This window comes from Talaromyces atroroseus, assembly GCF_001907595.1.
Source record: "Talaromyces atroroseus strain IBT 11181 chromosome Unknown scaffold_0, whole genome shotgun sequence".
Classification (NCBI taxonomy): domain Eukaryota; kingdom Fungi; phylum Ascomycota; class Eurotiomycetes; order Eurotiales; family Trichocomaceae; genus Talaromyces; species Talaromyces atroroseus.
The window spans coordinates 1,285,281-1,306,685 of NW_017971432.1; the positions used below are offsets into that span (position 1 = coordinate 1,285,281).

At 48.1% G+C, this 21,405-nt stretch overlaps 7 protein-coding genes across 7 annotated transcripts; 2 read left to right on the forward strand and 5 right to left on the reverse strand.

Annotated features, from left to right (window-relative positions):
* Positions 1-323: 323 nt before the first annotated feature.
* UA08_00456 (Endoplasmic reticulum vesicle protein 25) lies at positions 324-1,189 on the reverse strand (the record flags this gene model as incomplete). The annotated part of the gene is made up of 4 exons (XM_020260264.1): positions 324-342; positions 410-710; positions 792-924; positions 995-1,189. The coding sequence occupies 4 exons, from the start codon at positions 1,187-1,189 to the stop codon at positions 324-326; spliced, it is 648 nt and encodes a 215-aa protein (XP_020124101.1).
* Positions 1,190-1,865: 676 nt separating this feature from the next.
* Positions 1,866-5,775, reverse strand: UA08_00457 (hypothetical protein; the record flags this gene model as incomplete). Its single annotated transcript, XM_020260265.1, has 2 exons — positions 1,866-3,329; positions 3,385-5,775. 2 exons carry the CDS (start codon positions 5,773-5,775, stop codon positions 1,866-1,868), a joined length of 3,855 nt encoding a protein of 1,284 aa, XP_020124102.1.
* Positions 5,776-8,742: 2,967 nt separating this feature from the next.
* UA08_00458 (hypothetical protein) lies at positions 8,743-9,975 on the reverse strand (the record flags this gene model as incomplete). Its single annotated transcript, XM_020260266.1, has 1 exon — positions 8,743-9,975. One exon carries the CDS (start codon positions 9,973-9,975, stop codon positions 8,743-8,745), a length of 1,233 nt encoding a protein of 410 aa, XP_020124009.1.
* Positions 9,976-12,515: 2,540 nt separating this feature from the next.
* Positions 12,516-14,144, forward strand: UA08_00459 (hypothetical protein; the record flags this gene model as incomplete). Its single annotated transcript, XM_020260267.1, has 1 exon — positions 12,516-14,144. The coding sequence occupies one exon, from the start codon at positions 12,516-12,518 to the stop codon at positions 14,142-14,144; it is 1,629 nt and encodes a 542-aa protein (XP_020124010.1).
* A 1,601-nt stretch (positions 14,145-15,745) lies between these two features.
* Positions 15,746-17,688, forward strand: UA08_00460 (hypothetical protein; the record flags this gene model as incomplete). Its single annotated transcript, XM_020260269.1, has 2 exons — positions 15,746-15,912; positions 15,972-17,688. The coding sequence occupies 2 exons, from the start codon at positions 15,746-15,748 to the stop codon at positions 17,686-17,688; spliced, it is 1,884 nt and encodes a 627-aa protein (XP_020124632.1).
* Positions 17,689-18,035: 347 nt separating this feature from the next.
* UA08_00461 (hypothetical protein) lies at positions 18,036-19,737 on the reverse strand (the record flags this gene model as incomplete). The annotated part of the gene is made up of 2 exons (XM_020260270.1): positions 18,036-19,576; positions 19,635-19,737. 2 exons carry the CDS (start codon positions 19,735-19,737, stop codon positions 18,036-18,038), a joined length of 1,644 nt encoding a protein of 547 aa, XP_020124631.1.
* A 710-nt stretch (positions 19,738-20,447) lies between these two features.
* On the reverse strand, positions 20,448-21,112 carry UA08_00462 (hypothetical protein; the record flags this gene model as incomplete). Its single annotated transcript, XM_020260271.1, has 3 exons — positions 20,448-20,498; positions 20,557-20,915; positions 20,980-21,112. 3 exons carry the CDS (start codon positions 21,110-21,112, stop codon positions 20,448-20,450), a joined length of 543 nt encoding a protein of 180 aa, XP_020124630.1.
* Between the last annotated feature and the right edge of the window lie 293 nt (positions 21,113-21,405).

Here is a 21,405-nt window from a genome sequence, read left to right on the forward strand (position 1 = left end):
TATCTCGTGGGATTACCAGACATATATAACATATAATATACGTACTCGTAACTATTTGGCTACTTGGAAATGCAATGTTTACACTCGTATACCTAGGTAAGATCATCTAAATAATAACATGAAATCAAATCAACCTTGCAATTCATCAATGATCACTTAGCAACGCTATACTGAATTTTCTTCTGCATATAAATCTTAACCGTGTCACGCTTAATTCGATCATTTCCAGCAGATATAGTGAAATGTGTGCGCAAACAAGTATATCATAAACTAATACATTTTTTTCATTAGAAAGACATCGCTCCGCTCGCTAAACCTTTCAGCTAAATAAGATGCTTCGATCTAATAAAAAATGAAAATGTTAGCTGAAACCAATCCCATGGCAAGACCGCAAGACGTAGGTACGAACCTGAAATATGCCCTCAAATAAACAATCTGCCATGCCCCCAACCCCACTAACATGCCCATGGTCCCAAAGGCGAACCATTTCACACGCTCGTTAGTCGATTCATTGGTATCACGAAGCTTCTGCTCACGCTTGCGGAGGTATTCCATCTCATTAACGATTTCCTCGACGACTTCCTGGATGCGTCGCAGGTCTGTCTCGACGGGTTTCAATTTCTCCTGTGCCTGGATGCTAGACCAATCGCGTGCGTCGGCGCCGATTTCGACGTCTAATTCGATTTCGCGGCTGAGTGTTCCTCGCGGTTCTGTATTTAGAGAGTTAAATGTTAGTTCTCCTATTTCACAATGATAGCGAGAAACGAATGGTTGCGAGACTTCGAACATACGGCGCTTGCTGGAATCGAGCACGTTTTCAAAGCAGACGTCAAAGGCTGTATCGGCAGGCGACGTAAAGGCCTGGCGAGTTTCTCCGACAACATTTTTAGGACGACCATAGTCATTTCCCATGGCGTCTTTTATCTTTGAGGGGAAAAAAAGCAAGTCATGTCAGCACTTAAATCGCTTCAAAGAGTAGGGTAGGTGTACATACGTGCATGTTAACAATCTGTCCATCTCCCTTACTGCCCGACACAATAGCAGTGACGACAACAAGCTGTCCATCCGACACAAAGTTGCGGATGCACCTCTCGTTCTTGGACGATGAAGACACAATGTCGAATTTGAGAGCAGAACTCAGTCCTAACAAGAACAAAAGACCAAAAATGGTCCTCAAATTGAACGCCATTGTGTATGTATGTGCGTGGTGTGCGGGTTTGGCGCAATCACTTGTCGCGCGGGTTGCCGAATCGACAATTGATGCCAGCTAACGTTCTCAAAGCAACAAGCTACCTAGACGGCTAAGGGGCTTGGCCGCGGATCCGGACGGATCATCAATGTTCCGATCTATATACAACATCTATTTTCATCTCCATTAGAAACAGAGGCAAGCACTAGAAGAGAAACTATTCAACTATGTGAATATCGATACAAATCACAATCGTACCACCATCATTATTATCGTCGAATAATGCATACATACATCGTAGAGTAACATCGCCAACAGTGAGACTCAAAAGAAATTGGGAGACAAAACTCTGGAAATGAACGCATCTATATGAAAGACAAAAAAAAAAAAAAGAACCGAAATCCCTAGTCCGAGAAAAACGAGCTGTTTGTGCAAAACAACAAAAAAGTGAAGAAAAAAAGTAAATACAAAGCAAAGGTATCATCGAAATATGAACATAAAATAGAAAAGAGCGAAAGAGATGGCAGTAACAGCTGATTGAATGATGAAAGCTATAACGCTCATTCGAATATTCGTCAACAATAAAGGTGTGCAAGAAATAAATTAGTATAATAAATAATGAAGGAAAGTGATATCATAATACGAAAGCAATTTTGTTCGTCATGGCATATATATATCAAGCCTCAAGTCTTTTGCGGCGAAAAAACCTGGAAAATGACGAATCCTTTTTATCCTCTGAAAAGGTTGAAGAAGCGCGTGTCATGGACTCAGGAGGCCCTGTATTTCTCAGGAAATCGGCGAGAGCGCCAGTCTCGGTCTTCGGCGTTGAGTATAGTTGCGGTCCAGATGGCTGGAATGCAGATGCTTGACCAAAATTGAATTGGGAGTTGAGCTGACCATTCAGTTTAGGAACCATGGGCACCGGAGGACGCCAGGAGGACTGTTGAACGGGTTGGCTTATTTGTGGCTTGGAAGACAATTTGGCAGACCGCATCGAAGTCATTGACTTTTTCAACGTGGGGCCGGGTAGCTTGTCAACGAAAGTATTTCGCCTAAATCGGCCCCTAGTGTTGGGTGTGAACTGTCCCGAGGAAGGCATAGGGTGCGAGCTAAGAATGAATGGCTCAGGGGCCTTCTGGCTGGTCGGCGGCGGTGGAACGGAGTTCAAGAAATCAAGCAAACTCTCCTCTGCTCGTGGTGCCTTCGAGATTTTGGCAGTTCCAGATGCTTCTTCAAGACCCTCATCATCAAGGTCGTCAATGGCGTATGGATCTCGGGGACCACGTCGCTTTCGTGCCGGAATAGGCGGTGCATTGGAAGCGTTGTATTGTGCGAGAAGAGGAGAACGTAAACTGGAAGTAGATTCGGCACCCGTACTGGCGAGAGACGGTGTTATGCGGGCGTCATTGTCACGGACTGTATCCATCAATAAAAGATCTTCTGAATCCATGGTATTCCTGAAGGGGGCCACCGTACGGGGAATTCGATGAGTAGATGCACCTGGAGGGCCCTCTCTTATAAAGTCAATTAAATCAGATGTCTTGGCACCGTTGTAGCCGGAAGCATCCCGAGCTTGGAGTCGTGGTCCATTCTTCCTAGCGGAGTTATACGATTCCCTTGGTTTAGCAGTCGCACGGGATGAACCAGAATGTGCGGTATCTGGCCTGGAAGAACTGACTATGGAGTCCGAGCCATCACGAAGATGAGCGTGAGTGGAATTCCCTCCAGGAAGACGACTATTCGGGTCACTAGGCGTGGCTACTCCGGGTCCAGTTGAACGAATGAATTGTGCAAATTCCCGGACGGAATCACCTGTTGCACGGGGACCACGAGCTTGATGCATAGTTGTCCTGCTTCGATTGGAAACGTCACTCACAGGGCTAGTTAGTGGATGTACACTAATAGGACTCGACTTCTCAGAAAGAGTTTCGGCCTTTGGTTGTATTTGTAGACCGTCAACGGCAGGTGAAGATGGCTTCATGTGAGGCGTGGGAAGGTCCCGTCCTATCGCGACGCGCGGCGAAGGCAGTGGTTCTCCAGGAGGGGCCGTATTCCTAAAGAAGTCGGCGAGGTCGGACGTATCAGTCCGATCGTTATGGATATCGTTACGAGCAGTGTTCCAACGGGGGGATCCAGGCAACTGCTCACAGCGATTGTTAATATCATATGCAAATCTGCTAGCTATGGAAACTTACTTCTATTTCTCGCATTGTACGCGGAGTCAACGTAAAGCGTATCGTCTCGTCACTCTTGATGAGTTGATCTAGTGTTGTCTCATCCGCATCATCGCTAGTGAATTTACTAGCGTCTGAAGACCTGCGGGGTGGAGCAGGTAAAGGTACTTCAGCGTCTGTAGGATGACGACCGATAAGGACTTTCAACTTCGTTGACACGCTTGATGTCGCCGAACCAGATGTAACAGGTCGCTTGTCGCTAATGCTACCAGACCGGCGAGATCGAATGGATGCTTGCGACGTAGAAGATCCTACGTGCACACGCTGAATCGCAACACGTTCCCGCGGTGTAGAGTGTTCGTCCTGGCGAGGCTGGCTCCTGATTGAGGTCGCATGAGATGCGGCGCGAGAAGCAGCGCGAGAAGGGATTGATCGATAGACGCTCCCCTCGCTATCATCTGAAGTAGAATGCGGAGCACCTATGCTCTCTGAGTAGAGAGAAGATGTGTGCCGGCTTGTGTTGAACGAGTCGCGCGGGAGGTTATTGGCATTCTCTTTAGTTGGAGGCTCGATATTTGTGTCGAGCTGGCGCGGATGAGAAGTGGGTGCGCTTCCATGTGAAATATTTTCCGACTTCTCACTGTGTATGTGTAAATGGAACGAATCACCTGCAGGGGTGGCATTTCGTCGGGTGGAAGAGCTGGCATCCTGTACGATCGCTGCCCCTTGCATTAGCGGCTGATGATCATCACGATGGCCGCTCTGGTTTTCGGCCACCTCAATGGATAGAGCCGCCACCGCCTCCTTTTTGGCTGCTGTATCTCTGGATACTTTTCTTTTGGGCCTTTGCAATGAAAGATTGTTGAGACTTGGTCTTTGATATGTTCCCTGTCCTTCAACAACCTCATCCTCGGGGGGATGACGATCTTCATCATTTTCGGAGCCCTTTTCAGTGCTAGCCTTTTGGTGGTAAATGACCTGTGGCTGCACTTCGCTTCCGTCTACAAGGTTATCTGATGCCTCATTTTGACATGGATGTGAAGTTATCTCCTCTCCTTTGTTATTGGGCAAAGACGCTTCCGTGGGCACGACTTCATCTTCAGTAACGGTTCCCAGGGATTTGTCATGATCGATAGATTTGATTATATCAACAATGTGAATAGGAACCGATTGCGAACGAGCGTGCTGTGGTGAGTTTGTCGCTGGCCACGTTCCGGGGGATCTGCTTGAAGGGGAAGTCGGAGTCATCGCTCCAGAACGGGAGACAATCAGACTCCGCGGACGCACTTTTTGAGCAATAGCAGCCTGCATTGGCTCTGCTTCTTCCATATCTAGAAGCCCAGGGTTTTCAATATCCTTGATATCGTCGTCGTTCATAGGCAAGGCAATATCCGCTGGCTCGACAGATTTTGATCGACTTTCCTCTTCTTTATCAACGTGGGGATAGATTCGGGATTCTGGGCCAGCCAATTCCTCCGGGGTGTTGACGCTACCTTTATTACTAGCATTGCTTCGTCGAGTAAAGGACTCTCTAGAAAATGCCCTAGACAGTGTGGGCGCACGAATCCCCTTTTTCCATGTCCTCCATAATCGACCCAGTGTGGGGTTTAGAGCCAGTTTCTCCATGTCGCTCTCATCGACAATGATTTTATTGCCGGCTTCATCAGCGATTGAGGATTTGGGGGCGAGCCTTGCAGCTGTATAATATCTGTTGCGGGTATTTTCGCAAGCAACAGCTAGGGCATGTTCGCCTATATTTTCAATAATCGAGGTTAGGAAGATGGCAGCCGCTGGGGTGATGTTTCCAGCATGGCCAGAGAAACGTCGCGGGGCACCGCCTGCTTCGTCCAGGCCCTCTCGGGCGATGTACTCGTCTTCCTCTTCTTCTTCCAAGTCGCCCAATCGTGTATACACCATGCATCGCAAACGGGCTAATTTCCAAGCTCGCACCAGGTCAAATTCGCCATGCGGCGCACGACCGCCTCGGAACTCTTGCAGCTCATCTTCCTCGCCGCCACCCATATATTCACGGAGCTCTTCATCGGCAGTGGATACCACCTCTCTTGCTAATCGGGGTTTTAGAACATCAGCGATGGCGGGACGAAGAGCGCTTAGCTGGGTTGATTTAGCCGAAGCCAGAAAACTAAAGAGTAAATAGTCGAGAAATCCATTCAACAACACAAGGCCATTTGATGTGAAGGATATATCGTCGCCCGAGCCCGAGCCCAGTTCGTATTGTTCCATATCGGCGCTTATTATTTGAGCAGCAGATGAAGCGGCGATAAAGGCAGGTCTTGGATCGACGGGCGGCGGAGAGGACAGTGAGATTTTGGGGCCAGCATCGCTAGAGATGCTCACACTGCGCGAGCGTGACATGGGGCTTTGATCCCCGGGTTCCTGTGGATTCCGCATAGTATGGGTTATATGTATGTGTCGGAAAATATTTTTCAAATGAAAGTGCAAGTATATAATCAAAAGAGGGACGTATATTCAAGAAAAGACGGGGTTCATTGTTCGATCGACTCAGTCGCGAATTACCTAGACTGCTCGAGTCAAAGCACGTCAGTCCATTTTAACAACCGAAGTCAAAGCAAGCGCAGTCCAGATCAAAACTAGAGCAAGGCTAATTGGCCGATTTTAATGCAATTGGGTCGTTTACTGACCGACACGGCGAATATCAAGACAGGTACGTACCTCGAGCAAACGCACTAGACAGCATAGCGCAAATCGCGGGAAAAAAAAAGGGAAACCCGGGTAGAACTCGAGCAAATTATATATCCACGCAATGATTGACCGTCAGGCTATCATTGTAGGGCGCAGATCGCAAGCCTGATGCCACAGAGAGAGAGATACGGGGGGAGAAGAAGAAGAGAGATGGAGAGGGAAGTGCGTTGAGGGAAGAAGGGAAAAAAAGGAAGGTGGGCAGCCTCGTGCGGTTCAGGAGATATACGGAGAAGGCACTAGGCAAGTTAAACTCTGGTGGCTAATAGGACGTAGTCACTTCAGGCGAGGGCGACAGCGCAACCCGCTTTTCGTGCTTACTGCGTCTTCATGCTGGCACAGAGCAGCAGCAGCAGTGTTACATGCTTTAATTCCTGGTTTCCTTACTCTGCTCTAACCTCTGAGTGTTCTGCGTTGCTATCTACCTCTGCTTGGACGGTTCAGCCACCGAAGCAGCCCTCTGCCGTCCCACCGATCGACCCACTGCAGGGCATCTCCGGAGTACAGATGGGCCATTGAATAGTGCTAGTAATAGTCTCGCGGAAATGGCCAATAGCGGTGTCCTCAAGCGGGCGTTGGACAGTTTATTCAATAATGTTTATACTTTCACTATGGCCTATGCCAGGGCTATATAGTATCTGATGTATAGTGTATATTCGTCTATCATATCAATATCAATAATAATAGCCTTAGAGTTATAGACTTATAGCTGTACGGGCTGTGCCTGATACATACGGAGTATGTTAACTATGCAAATTCAGGAATCTCGTGGAAAATTGGCCCCACGCTGCAGCACAAGCCACAACATACTCGCGCGCTAGCACCAGAGAGGCCTAGCCCGAGGGCTGACCTGGGACGGCGGGGCCGGCGGGGCCGGCGGTCGGAGGCCTATCCCCTTTTGGCCGCTTGGCCACGGAACGAGATCCAATGGATCCGGACCCCTTCCAGCAACCTTCTCTATCTGGCGTAGCGCAAGCGGGTCCGCCCCATAAATTGCTCAAACAGGCAAATGTGCGGAATTTTGGGAATTCTTGAGGGAATTGTTCTCCCCCAGTCTCCTGCTATTGGCCGATGCCGAGCCGGCTAGCCTGATGAGGACTACCACACTATATATCACGATCACTATCGCAGTATAAAGTTAACAGCTAGAGCTACTCTTTATATGGGGATAAACAGTGAAAAGTCCCAGTCTGCTTATCATGGCTAAGATCTGAACGTGGCTTTGGCTTGCTGACATCCATCAGCACTTGCGCCCCTCCATTGATTGATCGTGACCAGCATCGCGCATTATGGTAGCACGGCAAATGGGGGCGACATGCAAGCAGGCCCAGTGAACCCCGTAATCCATGGCATCAAAAGTATCAAACATGTCAGAGTGAGCTCCGGAGCCCGTACTAACCCAAATTACTCCGCGTAATCAAAGCATTTGCCCAGGTTAAATTCCCCGCTATTTGAGTGCTGATCCTTTCAGTTCTAACAGCCTAGTGTCTGGATACTATTGAACATGCTGGATTGAGTCCGTAGTACGATTACGGAACGGACCCTACAGACTGACATGGAATGGGTAACGGCGTACATTACTCACCGCAGTCAGAGGTCCACCTGTGCTATGGCTGCTGCTGTTTTCTCGCCGATTAATCGCCATGTACGTCTACGTCGTACTTCGTACGGTAATCTACATGGAACGAGTGTATATCGCATTCTGCACGGTCATACTGCATATCCATAATCGTATCCATTGTGCCAAAGCATTGAAAATAACGGCAGTCTCGGAGAGCATCAGACCGCCATCACACTGATAGTATCCGCTGCTGTGGAACACACCCGCTTCAACTGAAGAAAGGATTCGCGTTTCTTCATGACTTTTCGACAGCTATGGCCCCCTGAATAACAAACACACGGAACCGTTATAAGTTGCACGTACTAATCTCTCAACTGAGTAAGCAGTGAAACATAACCAACTAGTTATAAAACTTATTCTGTTGTCAAGCAAGACTCTCCCGCCTCGGCAAGTATCATCCCGGCCTAGTTTGCGCTTCCAAAAAGAAGAAAAAAAAAAAAAAAAACCGTAACCGTCACTATCTTGACTATGTACGTAGTATTCGTAAATCACGGATATTCCAAATAGGTACTGCGAATTCGGGACATACGCATGGTATTGCTGTCATTCAATAAACCGTTCCACTTCAGATCCACTATAGTCTCGGATGGCATGCCAATCTATAATGAAAGCTACTATGATTGAGGAAAGTCCAAATCTTGTTGGTCGTAACTTCGATAGAGACGGGAACGTTAGCTGAACTTGAAGGGCATTTAAAAAGGCTTAAGAAACATAAGCAATTCAATAATGATCACACTAGGTACATGAATAAATAAAAAATCCCGTCCTATCTATGGTCATAGTGAGATAGATGTCCCATGTAACTTTTTGTTTGTCCCACCAAACTCAAAAAGTAATCAGTCAGACAGGAAGCGTAACATGTCTATGTATTGTAGTTGCTGTAGGATTCTCGATCTCGCTGGTCACCGGAGCCAGCCTCTAAATAACCATTTCTCTTCCAAGTTTTGTACTGTTGAATCAGATGAGAGGCCGAAAATGTCATTCAATGTTATCAGCCACTCCATTTCATCTCTTGGAAAGACATTACTCCCCATGAATCATATAGCTGCAACATCGTAAGCATATATGTTCGGATGTGCGAGTGCATAGACCACTCCGTCCGCAAAGAAACTCAACTCATCCTGGCCCACGCTAGTCATGCCTTGAAGCAAACGTTCAGACAAAAGACGTTCGATTCTTTCCAGGAAAGCAAAAGACTGTTTTTTCGTCGACGCAGATACCTGTTCCTGCAACCTTGAAGACTGGGCAAGACGGGCTAATTCATCAAACTCCTCACGGAGAACGATGTGGCGGAACATGCCAATAACGTGCTTTAATGCTTCATCAAGGAAGAGACAACCTGATGAGTCTGTCTCCGTTTCGAAGAAAGGTGATTGAAACCGGCCCTCTCGAAATCCTTGCACGCGATCATGGAGATATGATTGGTATCTTCGCTTCGTGTCCCCGTGAATGCCATTGATAAAAGCGACAAAAATTTGTTTATCTACGTCCAACATGTCGCTAGCATAATCTTTTGCAAGCTGTTGTATAATGATGTTTGCAATAGAAGTGTCTCCATTGCCAGAGTCATCGTTGTTGCCGTCTTGACTGTCATACATGACATGATCGCGACGACTATTCGCGAGCAACATCATTTCATGAAGGGTCATTGGAGATTGGCCTCCCGCCTCGTCGTCAGCGTGGTCATCGGGATGCTCGACATTTTCAATGTACGAGACATCTGTGTCAAAGTGGACGAAATTTTCAAATGCAATGTGCGAATCATCAAATTCCATGTCATCCACATACTCGTCAAGAGCTTCATCAACTTCATCGAATTCTTCAAACTCTTCAAATTCAGAGCCAGTCTCGTAAGCGTCGTATGGCGAAACGGTGCTTTCTAAGGGATCATAGTGACAGTCTTCAAATGCAAATATTTCATCGCCTTGCAAGGAATCCTCTGGATATTGCTGAAAACGCTCACTGAACTCCACATGCTCAGCAGACTCTACTCTAGAATCATCTGATTCATAGCCAAAATCCGCGTTATTGAGACTTTGGATAGAGCTTTGGAACTTGAAATGCTGCTTGGGGATGTGTGGAATTGGAATCCCCAGGTCTGGCAATGTAGACGAGATATTGGTGATAGTTGTGTTGGTCGTAGTCAATGAGATGTCAGAAACATCATCGGATGTGCAAGAGCTGTCGCGGAGAGAAGATGCAGTCTGTAATCGTGAAAATGCAGTGGGAAGAGAGTTCCAAGGGCAGTATTTCTTGATAGAAAATTCCATGTTGGCGAAACGTCACTAGATTCGACCTATTAAAGGAAAACGGAGGGGCTCTCAGAGATGGGGTAACGAAGTGCTAGTAAGCTGAATGCCGTGCAAACTAGAACTATCAAGTAGAAGCCCGTTGAAGCCTGGGATCTGGTTCAAGGCCGCTGCGGTGTTATTGTGGGAGAGGTCAACAATAGAGGGGCTCCAGCCACGAACAATGCGTGCGCAGTCCATTATGGATGATGTAAAAGGGACAGTGACTTAAACAACCGGCAGAATGCCAGCATAGGAACACTTTTGAAACATAGCAGTATTGAGATATTTTGGTAAGGCAGAAGTGAAGTAGTTGTCAGCGCTGTCCACGAATTCGGCCACAGTGCCTGTTGAATTCGTGTGTTTCGGTGTTTGAAAGCGGTGGTTTGTCCTGAATAAGTCACGGTGCTATCCTTGAAGCGATGTGGAGAGGCTCTCTCAGGGGCTTTGCGGAGGATCTTTGGATGGGTGCGATGCGACGCGTCGAGAGACAGATACTGATGAGATATCAACCGCCACAGCGAGATCGGTTCTTTGCAGAAATACCGGGCGAATTCGCCGCTGCGTGTACGTTGATTTGCAAAACTCCGACCCGGCAGAAGTGGTCTTGGGATTATTGGGAATAGGCCCCCGCAGTCTAGGCGACAAGGCTGTGTGGAAAAGTCGAGTAGGCCTAGCACATCAGCGTGTGACTGCTAGGAACAAAGCTAGGCGTGTTCGCACTGATACGGGTGCGAGGCTATCAAGTATGTGTCGTGTTGGTGGATGAGGTGAGGTAGGGTGAGGTGAGTGGCAGTCAGAGTTTTGCTGGTTGCCATCATGACTCCTCGCTTTCGGTCGGCCGCCGGCCCGCCAACGCCAACCCAACGTCACATTGGAGCCTGAGGCCGCCACGGCCCGGCAATAAGTCCGTTCCAGCCTTCCTTCCACATGCAACTACTACCTGCCTAGGCACATCTGGCCCTACCTACAAGTCTAGTCTTATTCCAGCATTACTCAAACACTGCTTGATAGAGTGTTTTCCAAGGCTCGCGCTCTCATCGTGATCTTGCGATATTTCTAGGACTTTACCTCCAGGTTTCGCTGAAAGGGCCCGGTTATCAATGAAATGGCCTTTGCACTACTCCGTGACGCGTGTTGCTTTGATTCGATGACTCAGGGGGTTCTTTGTCCCATAGTTACATGCTATGGATGATCCGAGTCTACACATCTCTCCAGAACGCATGCCGCGCTCCTTGAGCCCCAGGAAAAAGGAGAAAAAGGAAATACCGAGGGTCTGAACTGAGAATATCCTGCAGCTTGGCGTATTCCAAGACAAAGAACCCGCCGTGCCCATGTTGCACAGGGTAGCTATGTTAATTCGAGAACATTTCCACATTTGTTTCATCTGTGAACCCCCGGTGATCTACAGAGTACCTCTTACCGGAATCTAATAAGCGTGTCTCCTATTTACTACATGGATTGATTTTGCTATATGCTTGACACCCAAAGAAGCTTATGGAAGTACGACGTCTCGGATTGTCCTTGTGTGGTAGATTCAAATTGCCACGTCCCATCGCCAAGTCTCAATTTTGAGCAATGACAGCTTGCTCAGGCATTGCTGAAGCTGGCTTTTCACATTCCTTTGAGACTGCAGCATTCCAATGATTGAAATGTCACCTCCATTAAAGAATGTGTCAGGGAACGACCTGCTTGGCATTGTGGAAAGCTCTCGAGGCAAGCTCTGGAAAGAGATGCTGCTAATGGGCCATCAAAGCTTGCAGGTCCTGACTGGCTTATATTAAAATGAATATTATACAGACTACATCGCTGCAAATTGCGGGACATGGGGTGCCATCCATGACGTTTACATTCTAAGTACCACATACACCAATTCTATCGTCTTCCTCTTTTAGACGATTGTACCAAGGTCCAGCCTTTGTCACGAATGGCCCCAATACCAGTTTTCTATACTTAGATACTTTTCATTGGCCACTCCGTTCGAACGGTTGACCCGCAGTGCAGGTCTAGGATATACGACATGGCTGCTTTTGGAAATAGTGGTTCTGGGACATTCCTCCCCGTGGCTAGACAGCGGCTCTCGCAAGTCTTGTCGGGTGATTGGAATGCTAGCCACTGGAAAGCCAACCTATGACAGGGCTTGCGGTGGATAAGAACCATTTGAACAGCAAAGCTCGAGCATGTATTGGCTTCAATCTTCCGTCCCAACAGCATTCCATGACTCTTTCTTTAGATACTCCAGGAATGCCGTCTTTAAAGTCGGGGGCTGGTTGGAGCAACAGATGCAATTCAAATACCGCCTCTTGTCTGTTTGTTTACTTTGTCTTTTTTGCATTGATGTATTACTTGTCAAACATTTTTTTTCTCTGAGTTTGTTGGGGCTCTCCTGTTGTTGCATTGCAGCCTGTCGATCCACATTGCGCTAATTGGCACCTTTGGCAGTCTTTCTCCCAACGTCAAACGATTGGAACCCTTCTATGCCCATAGCGCACTAACCCAAAGCGGGAAATACTGTCTTCATCATGTTCGCCCCAGCATTTGATCATTCGTTCAACGACCTATTCAACCAATACGTCAACACGGATCCTTCCGCTAGTAGTGACGGTAACAAAGACGTTTCGTTTACTGGTGGTGACTTTGACCAGTTTTTTGCAGTCAGTGATTGTGGCGAACTTTCACCCACCGGTTCCAAACAGTTCCTGCAGTCGTCGCCGCAAACTTGGCGAAAAGATGCATGGACCGTACAGCAAGACTCGTTCAATGAATCGCAGTTGCACCGGCCCAGACCTTTTCATGACACAGTACAACCCTCTGAAGTTGTCTCTGATTTTAGCGCTGTAAGCCTGGAAGAGTCGTCTCCTCCCGAAGCTCTTGCCCTACTATCTTCTTCACCATCCTCGCCGCCAGCAACACCCAGCCGCAAGATTCATTCCAGAAGCGTTCCAATCACTCCCAAAAGCATTCGCAAACGAGAGCTGAATGACCGCGGTACTTTGCTTCGTAAACAGAGCTACTCACCTAACTTGATGCGCTCAGCGCATATGCAGAGGTCCAAGATGGCGTATCCAGAAACCTGGGCATCGCGACTACAGCGCTTCAACAGTCAAATGCGTGGTGTTGACGAGAGACTTCCACTCTCACCTCCTCCATCTGATATTCTCGTTCAGAATGAGAACATGCGCCGCGATAGTGGCATCCATCTCAATGCGAGCAGCGAGAACTTGCTACGAGATGCAGCAGATATCTCGTCTCAGTATAACCCAGCCATTTTTGCGAATAAAGCTCAACAACAGCAGCAACATTCATATATGAACCAGAGCACCTCGACGCCACCTCCGGTGGATGACATCTTTCAGACTCCACCCTCGTCAGACTCGCAACAGCTGCACGCGTGGCATGCAGACGCCCTTGCGTCGACCCTTCAATTCACACCAGACATCAATGCCCAGGATGGCCATTGGTGGACATCGCCTTTACCGACGCGTATCTCCCAACCCCCAAACCAAAACTCCTATCTTGCTTCGTCACTTGCGCATAAATCGCCGATTAATAACCCGATGCAACAGCATGACCTACTCCAAGGTGGTCTGATGATTGACTTTGGCTCTACATATGATCTTGGCTCAAATTCTGATGCCTTTACGCCAGCACCAAGCCTGCATTCTTCAAACACGCCGCACATTCCCGCCACCTCTCATCAACAAATCACCTTTTCGCATCATCCTTACATGACTGCAAGACAGCCAAGTCATCAGCAACAATTCCTTGAGAATCAATCTCGCTCCCCTTCGCTGTCTCCCACGAATACAACATCACCAAAGTCACGCGCTGCGTTGAAGAATCAACGCCGTAGCCACCCCCGAAAACTGTCTTCCCATTCCACAACAGCCGCCAAACCTGCAAATAACAAATTGGGCACGCCCTCTAAGAGTACAGCCTCCAAGTCGGCATCGAATGTGTCCTTTGTCAACTTTACTGCCAACGACAGCAAGAAAATCCTTACCGGTGTCGCTCCTAGCGGCAGTTCCAAGACTAAAGCCCGCCGAGAACAGGAAGCTCGTGAGAAGCGTCGCAAGCTTAGTGAAGCTGCCTTGATGGCTGTCCGGAAGGCCGGCGGTGATGTCGAGGCACTAGAAGCGGTCCTATGTTAAGGAGCCTAATACTTATACCTTTATTGTTAATCTAACTCTAATCATATTTTGCCTGTATTATTACTACTAGTTATTTATATACCTATTTGAGCTTTGGAGGTCAGGCGCATTTTGTCATTTGGGATCTGAATCTATACTTGTATAGATGCATTGCGTGTTTGCTTTATTGTATTAGCTGAGATATCATACCTTACTGTTCTACTTAGTCTAGAAATCTGATTTTCAATATTCTACTTTAACCGTTTTGATATTACTATTTTCATGCTTATATAGTTATATAAAATGAACACTAGTGTACACAGTCAAGCTCCACATCATCTCTTCCCACTCCAAGATTCAATTTATTTTCCAGGTCCAATAAAATACAATGTTAAGGAAGCGAAGACGAAGAGCTAGTTGGCAGTAATAATATGTACAACAGACATCAATGTGTTTCCCTAATACATTCTGTTAGTACGTCTGCGCAGATCTCTCAGATGTGTCCTGCACATCGCAAGATTCAGCGAATGAATACCCAAAGACAGAATGCACACATCCCCCCCTTTTTTGTATGTCGAGTTACCGTCTGGTTGCGTCTGGTGCCCACGACTCAGGTTGCCAGGTCTCCCCCGGCCCGGTTGGGACTTTTGGCGAATGTTTCTTCGCTTGGTCTCGTATTTTGTTCTTCACAGCGCCTGGCTGTTCATGATATTTTTGGTTTGATGGGTCCGTAGCATGCGTTGTCTGATCGCTTGTTTGGGTCGCGGGCGTCGCTGACTGGGTTTGCGGTCTGTCAAGCAGCGATGGTTTGGATGCCCATTTCTCGTCAGCAATCTGTGCTAGTTTCCTAATCTGCACTTGTCGAATTACGTCTCTCCTTTGTTCCTCGATGCTCGGTGGTTCGTGTCGAACATAGCGCAGCCATTGATGCCACTGTGCTGTTTCATTTGTTAGCACGAGAATGCCCTGTATCAAGAGATATGATATCCATACGAGAAATCTGCACGTCTCCCAAGTGTGCTTTATTGTTGTATTTGACGATACGCCGCAATCGGTTTGCGTTCAAGGCATCTCGAAACTCCCAGAATGTGTTGCCCAGCAGATCCTGGCCTTGGATCGATTTGTTAGTTGTTGATCTGTGATTGGGACAGGTACCTCCTACCAACTACCCATGACCTTCTCCATGGAAGCTTCAAAGCCTTCCATTTGAACCATAAGCTGTTTACCGGGCTCATCTTGCCAAACAAGGTTGACTGCGTGTAAGTTTCGGCGTAGGAATACTTTAAAGGCCACGCGTGGGGAAAATCGATTATTTTAGCGTCGCGCAACGTCATCCGCTGGATGGGGCTGATGTTTGGTCCCCTTTCCCCCCCGTGCTTGCCCAGAAGGTCAACACCCCTTCCTTTCCTTTCATCTCTTCTTCTTCTCTCTCTCCATCTCATGATAATAAAATCTTTGTTCAATTCGCCCTCTGTCTCCGCGTCACACTCGAATTCTCGTTGATTGCACTAGGCCAGTCTTTCACACCCACCCAGATCCAAACCCCGCCACAACAGGTATACGCGCTACTTCTCTCGCATTCCGTGCCCGCTGGGCTAAATAAACATACACACATACACACCATGGCTTCAGTCACCAGTCTGGATAAGGACCTGCGCAATATGCGCCTCTCGAAATACACTCCGCAGGCTGCCGATGAAGTGCGTGACTGGATCGAGGGAGTTCTTCATCAGAAACTACCGCCCGGGGACCTATTGGATGTCCTTAAAGATGGCGTTGTACTCTGCAGGTATGAACGATGCATCCGCCTGTATGGTTTTGCACGCCATGAGGCTTACGCGCTATCAGACTAGTGAATCTTGCTGTCTCCCCCGGCGTGAAATACAAAGAATCGGCGATGCCTTTCGTACAAATGGAAAATATATCTCATTTTCTTCGCGCTTGCCAGCTGGCACCATTGAGTTTACCTCCTCACGATGTTTTCCTTACTGTGGATCTCTATGAACGCAAAGATCCAGCCCAGGTCCTTCAATGCCTTGCTGCATTTAGCCGCCGTGCCAACACAATCCAGCCAAGCAAATTCCCACACTCGATAGGAGGTGTCAAAAGCAAAGGTGGCCTAGTAAGCCCTCAGGGGACAGGATCTAATTTAGGATTCGGAACGAGGTCTCGTGGCGTCAGTAACGTGAGCCAGACCGGCTCGGCCACATTGGATCCTACTACCAACGATAGTATATCCGGTCGTATTAGTCCACACAAGGCCGGAAAGTCTCCGACATCGCCTTCAACAACACTTAGTAGCTGGAGTAAAAAGTCAGACGAGGGAAATACTGCGCCGGCATGGAATATCCATCAATATGGGTATATGGGTGGAGCAAGTCAAGGCAACCAGGGAATCGCTTTTGGTGCTAGACGACAGATTACAGCGCCGAGTCCTTCTGTGCCCAGTGTCGCTGAAAAAGAAAAAAATCGTCGAGAGGCAAAACTAGAAGCGGAACGTCAACGACAGCATGAAGAACAACGCGACAGAGAGGAGGAGGAACGTCGCTGGGCCGAGGAGACGGCACGTTTGAGAGAGAAGGAGCGTCTGGAAATTGAAAACGAGAAAAAACAGTGGGCTGAAGAGCAGCGAAAGTGGGAGGAAGAAGAACAACGCCGCCTCCAGGAAGAAACAGAAGCCGCTGAAAGGTTTGACAAGGAGCGACAGCGCAAAAGAGCAACAAGTGATGCGCGCCTGAATGGCCAATTCCTCAGTCAATACCAAGCGACACAAAAGACCGGCGAGGAATCTGCAGAATCCAGGCGTATTAAGGAATTGGAAAGAGAACTTCACTTAGCCAGAGAACGCGAACGTCAATACGAGCAAGAGCGACAGGATCTCCAAGCCAAAGAGGCAGCTAGCAAGGCTCGTTCTCGAAGTCGAAGCCGGCCACGCCCTGTGCAACCTAGCTACGACTTTACCTCTCAGGAAGAAGAACGCAAACTTCTTCGGTCGGAGTGGAACCACCAGCAACAGAAGAATATCGCGCCTGTAACTGAACAAGACAATGTTCCGCCTGCTCCGCCTGCTCTGCCTTCTCGGCCATTGCCAAATCCAGCAGACGCGGCTGCGCCGTCCCGGCCTCTTCCTGACCCCTCTAAGTATGGTGGTAATGAAAGTAGGGTCGACCGCTTCCTTGCTTCTAACCCTGCGCCTGTACAATCCAGGCCAATCGCACACCGACCGCAAGACTACTCTACAACCGCCGAGGTTGATGCCGAAAATGATCGCCGAGTTGCTGCACAAGCAAAGACCAAGGCCGGTGGTTGGGCCTCCAAGTCACTCCTTGAACGCGAGATGGAACGCGAGCGTGAACGCCAGCGAGAGTGGGAAGAGAATCAGAAACGCACCGTGGAAGCAGCAAAGCGTGGCGTTGGAGCTGGGATTAGCAGTGCTCCTGGTCAAGGGGCTTGGGATGTGCATCAATATGGCTATATGGGGGGCGATAGCCAAAACCGAGGAGGTACTGGTCTCGGTGTAGGAGGGCCTCGAAGGCAAATCATCGGCCCTCGTCCTCCCCCGTAAATAATACTACTAAGTCACTGATGCTACTGTCCCAAGCCAACTCTTTTAGTTGCTGATTGTACAGGTCCTAGATTTCAAACTTTGCTCATTCAGCGTTGCTTGGATATTTTCTTCTTGCCTTCCATCTGATTCATCTGTTTCTCTGGCCCTTTGCCATGAATTGCGCGTTTTGTGCATCACTCCTATCCGATTATCCCATATAAATATCGAGCATCCAAGATAGTGACAAAGAGAATGAAATGCATGAAAGCTTATGCTCGCCCCCGGGTTGTCTGCTTCCAACACCTGCACGGATCTTGAATAATCTATCAGCCAACATGATGAAAAAGCAGAAAATAAAATGTATTTTATTCATCGTTTGACAACCCTTCCATTGGCAGTAACTCTTGAACGAGATATAGCAATCGATCTGCACTCTCAACGAGCCAGGTCCATTCTTCGTCCTCAAGCTCACGGCTTGCTTTATTACGGCGAATTTCAGCCTCGGCTTTGACTATTCGCCTGGTGTTGCCCGTAATAACAGCTTCTCTGAGTATAGGGGTATTGCGAAGCAAATCGTTGTTGGCCAGAAGTACGATTAGCGATTCTAGAAGGATCGATAGTTTGGCATTGTCTACTGCGCTTGCAGTACTTGCGGCATATGGCAGGTAGCATTCTTGGAGCTTCTTCTGATTGAGATAATCATCAGATGAGTCGGGCCCCGACGTCTCGCGCATCCGCCAAAGCAGCGCTTCACATAGCGTACTTTGCGCATGTGGCTGGAACCACGGAAGGATCGTTGGAGAAACGAAGGCTTGAAAAACGGGCAGAGGCAGGTGTCGAATGTTTTCAACGTACAGAATGTAGAGCGCATCAAGATTCATAAAGGTTTTAGGCATAGCATTAGACACCCTGGAAAGAAGAGCTAATAGGCGCTGACGGAGCGCGAGGGACTGAAAACCACCGGAAGCTGCTATCTCTTCTCTCAATTTATCACCGTCTGTCAAATCCTTTGTTTCTGCTTCTGTTTCAGCAACAGTAGGGTCAGAGGCTCTTGTGCCCACACGAGCACGTTTTGCCCGAGTTCTTGTATATTTGTCTGGTGCGTCCGAGTCATCTTCACCTTCAGACAGGTAATCACCATATTCGTCTTCGTCTATGTTTACTTCGGTCCTTCTCTTCGCACTGGGAGTTTTATCCTCTTGGTTTAGCTCCTTCAGCTCATTTTTGAAAACTTCGCGAAATTCGGTTAACGATGTGCCACTGCCATCGGCAAATATAGCCCGCAACATACGGCGATCTCGCCCGTTGCCAGCATGGCTTGTTGAGATAAATTTCCATACCAAGCTTTCCTTCATAACGGTTTCTAAATCCCCTTCTCGGTCTGCATTAATCGCACTCTCGCGTTGCATCCAGTCCACTTCCATGGCCAAGCACATGAAATCCAGCCATGTCTGCCATCTCTCCCAGCGCCGTGGATACAGGACCGAGCAATTGAATGCCCAACCGACAATATGCCAAAAGTCTTCCGCTCGAGACCACAAAGATTTCGACCTTGCAACGTCCAAGTTTAATGGCGTCTCATCGTCATCGAATCCAAACCCAGATGTGGTGGTCTCTTCGCTTCGCCACTGGCCGCCATGTCTTGATGAACTAAAATGTTTGAAAGTAAAAGCAATGTCAAATTTTGCAGAGATCGGCCCCACTAGCTCAAGGGTCAGACGCAGGAGCTGCAATGCGGCGCCAGCGGCGTCCGCCTCCTCTTTCGATTTGGCTTGGGTAGTCGTGGAGGGGTGAACTAGGATTGTTGCAGCAAGCGCCAAATGCTGGGGTGCTGGAACCAAGGCCGGGGCATGGATAGTGGTGCCACAGGTCAATAGATTTAATAGAAGGCTCAAAGCTTGAGAATCTGCAAAGGTCAGGTGTCAACGTGAGCCCTCGCCAGCAAGAAAGTGGCCGGTACTAACATAGTTTCTCTTCAAAATAGATAGCACAATGTTGGCGTAGTTCAAACGGGAGAGATTTTGCAACTCGATAATCAGAGTCAATCTTCTGAGCCGTCGAGGCCATGACGAGGTAAATGGAGAGGGCTGCCAGCCCACTGTGACATGCTTGAAACCTACGATGGGAGACTGAGGACTGCAGTGATAGACGCTGGGCAGGTCAGTCGCAGGCGCGCGAGCGCGTACTGAGCTTATCGATAAGACTCGCACGCGGTTGTCCCATTATGTGCCAAAAGTGGTTTAGTCTCTTCACATGTACTAGTATTTCAATCGCCGCCATTTAGAGTTCTCTATGATCATATACTACAATGACCTTGGGGCTTTGCATACATGCCAGTCTTCATCTCAACGGATGCCATGATCATTGATTGCTCCTTTATTCGCCGAAAGGCCAGGATGCTACACTATGCCAATTATTATCCTTAGAGGCAATATTGAGCTGACTCTATCACTCAGAACCACCGACTACATGATCTGTTCCAGCTATAGCCCACCCAGTAATAACTTGATGGACTGTCAGGGCTTTCCAACCGGTTACCTGAAACCATGCCTCAAAAATCTCGAAAGACACTAAGTCCATTGTATTTTCGTCATTTCTCAACTTAAACCTATCTATGATAATCCGTACGACCCAACCGTTTTGCTTTGAAAAGAAAGACAATGTGTGGATATCTGTCACTGTAGATAGACAGCCAGTTCAACTTTTGTTTATTAGAAGGAATGACACCATTAAGACTATCGCAAAAGGGGAGCAGTAGATCCATATAATATGAGAGGTTACGGTTCATCCGGGATCTCTGAGAAAAGACCTATCCGCATACGATGAGACTATTAAGAGGTCAGCATTGAGCAATTCACTTTCAGGCAACAGAATAAAAGCACTCACAATCGGTAATTTGGGAATAACCACGCCTAGTGTCGCCAAAAAATTGATAAGAAAGGATGTCAAATCGTAATGGGTGTAGTGAGTGCTGAGGAGAAATAGAATGATAGGCACGCTAAGCAAGAACTTCTTTGCAGGGGTATATTGATCTCCATTGTCGATTTGTTCCCACATGTTGAGGTTGTCATAAGCGCCAGCATTGAACTCAAAGGGAATGCCCCGCACCCAGTGGAACATGATGAAAGTGACAAACATGTAGGTAATATTGGTGAGCGTCCACGACGTCTCCTGAGAGACTCCTGGGATGATGTCGTAGAAGATTTTGAGCGCAGCAATCAAAACAAAATGGATCGTCCAGGCACCTAGGTTTCCCATCTATGTCAGTATCTTGATATATCCTGTCCGATTGATGCAAACGTTGCTCACCTTTGGCATTGACCCAATTAGCATTTAGGTTTGGGAGAGCCGCCTGGTCGCTCATCTGCTCATTTGACTCTGGGGGTTCCTGGTAAATGATGCTGCTCGATCTCCTCCGCCTCCCCTGTTTTGCTTGACTCATCTCTTTGGAATCTGAGGACGAACGGCCGGTGCCTCCGTCGACGTCCGGTGTGAACGAGATGGTCCGGGGGATGAGTAGGGACGACAGTTTGGCGGTATTGGAGAGAACCTTGTAGATGAATGTGTGATTCAGAGAATTATCAAATGCAGTCACACCACAGAATGAGTAGCCTCTGCTAAAAGCGGCCCAGACTAGTGTAGCAAGCAACGGATATCCAAGTGGAGGGTTGAGGTAGTACGAAGGATCCCCCGTCGGTGAACAAGCCGGGGAGAGGGGCAACACAAGGGGGGGGG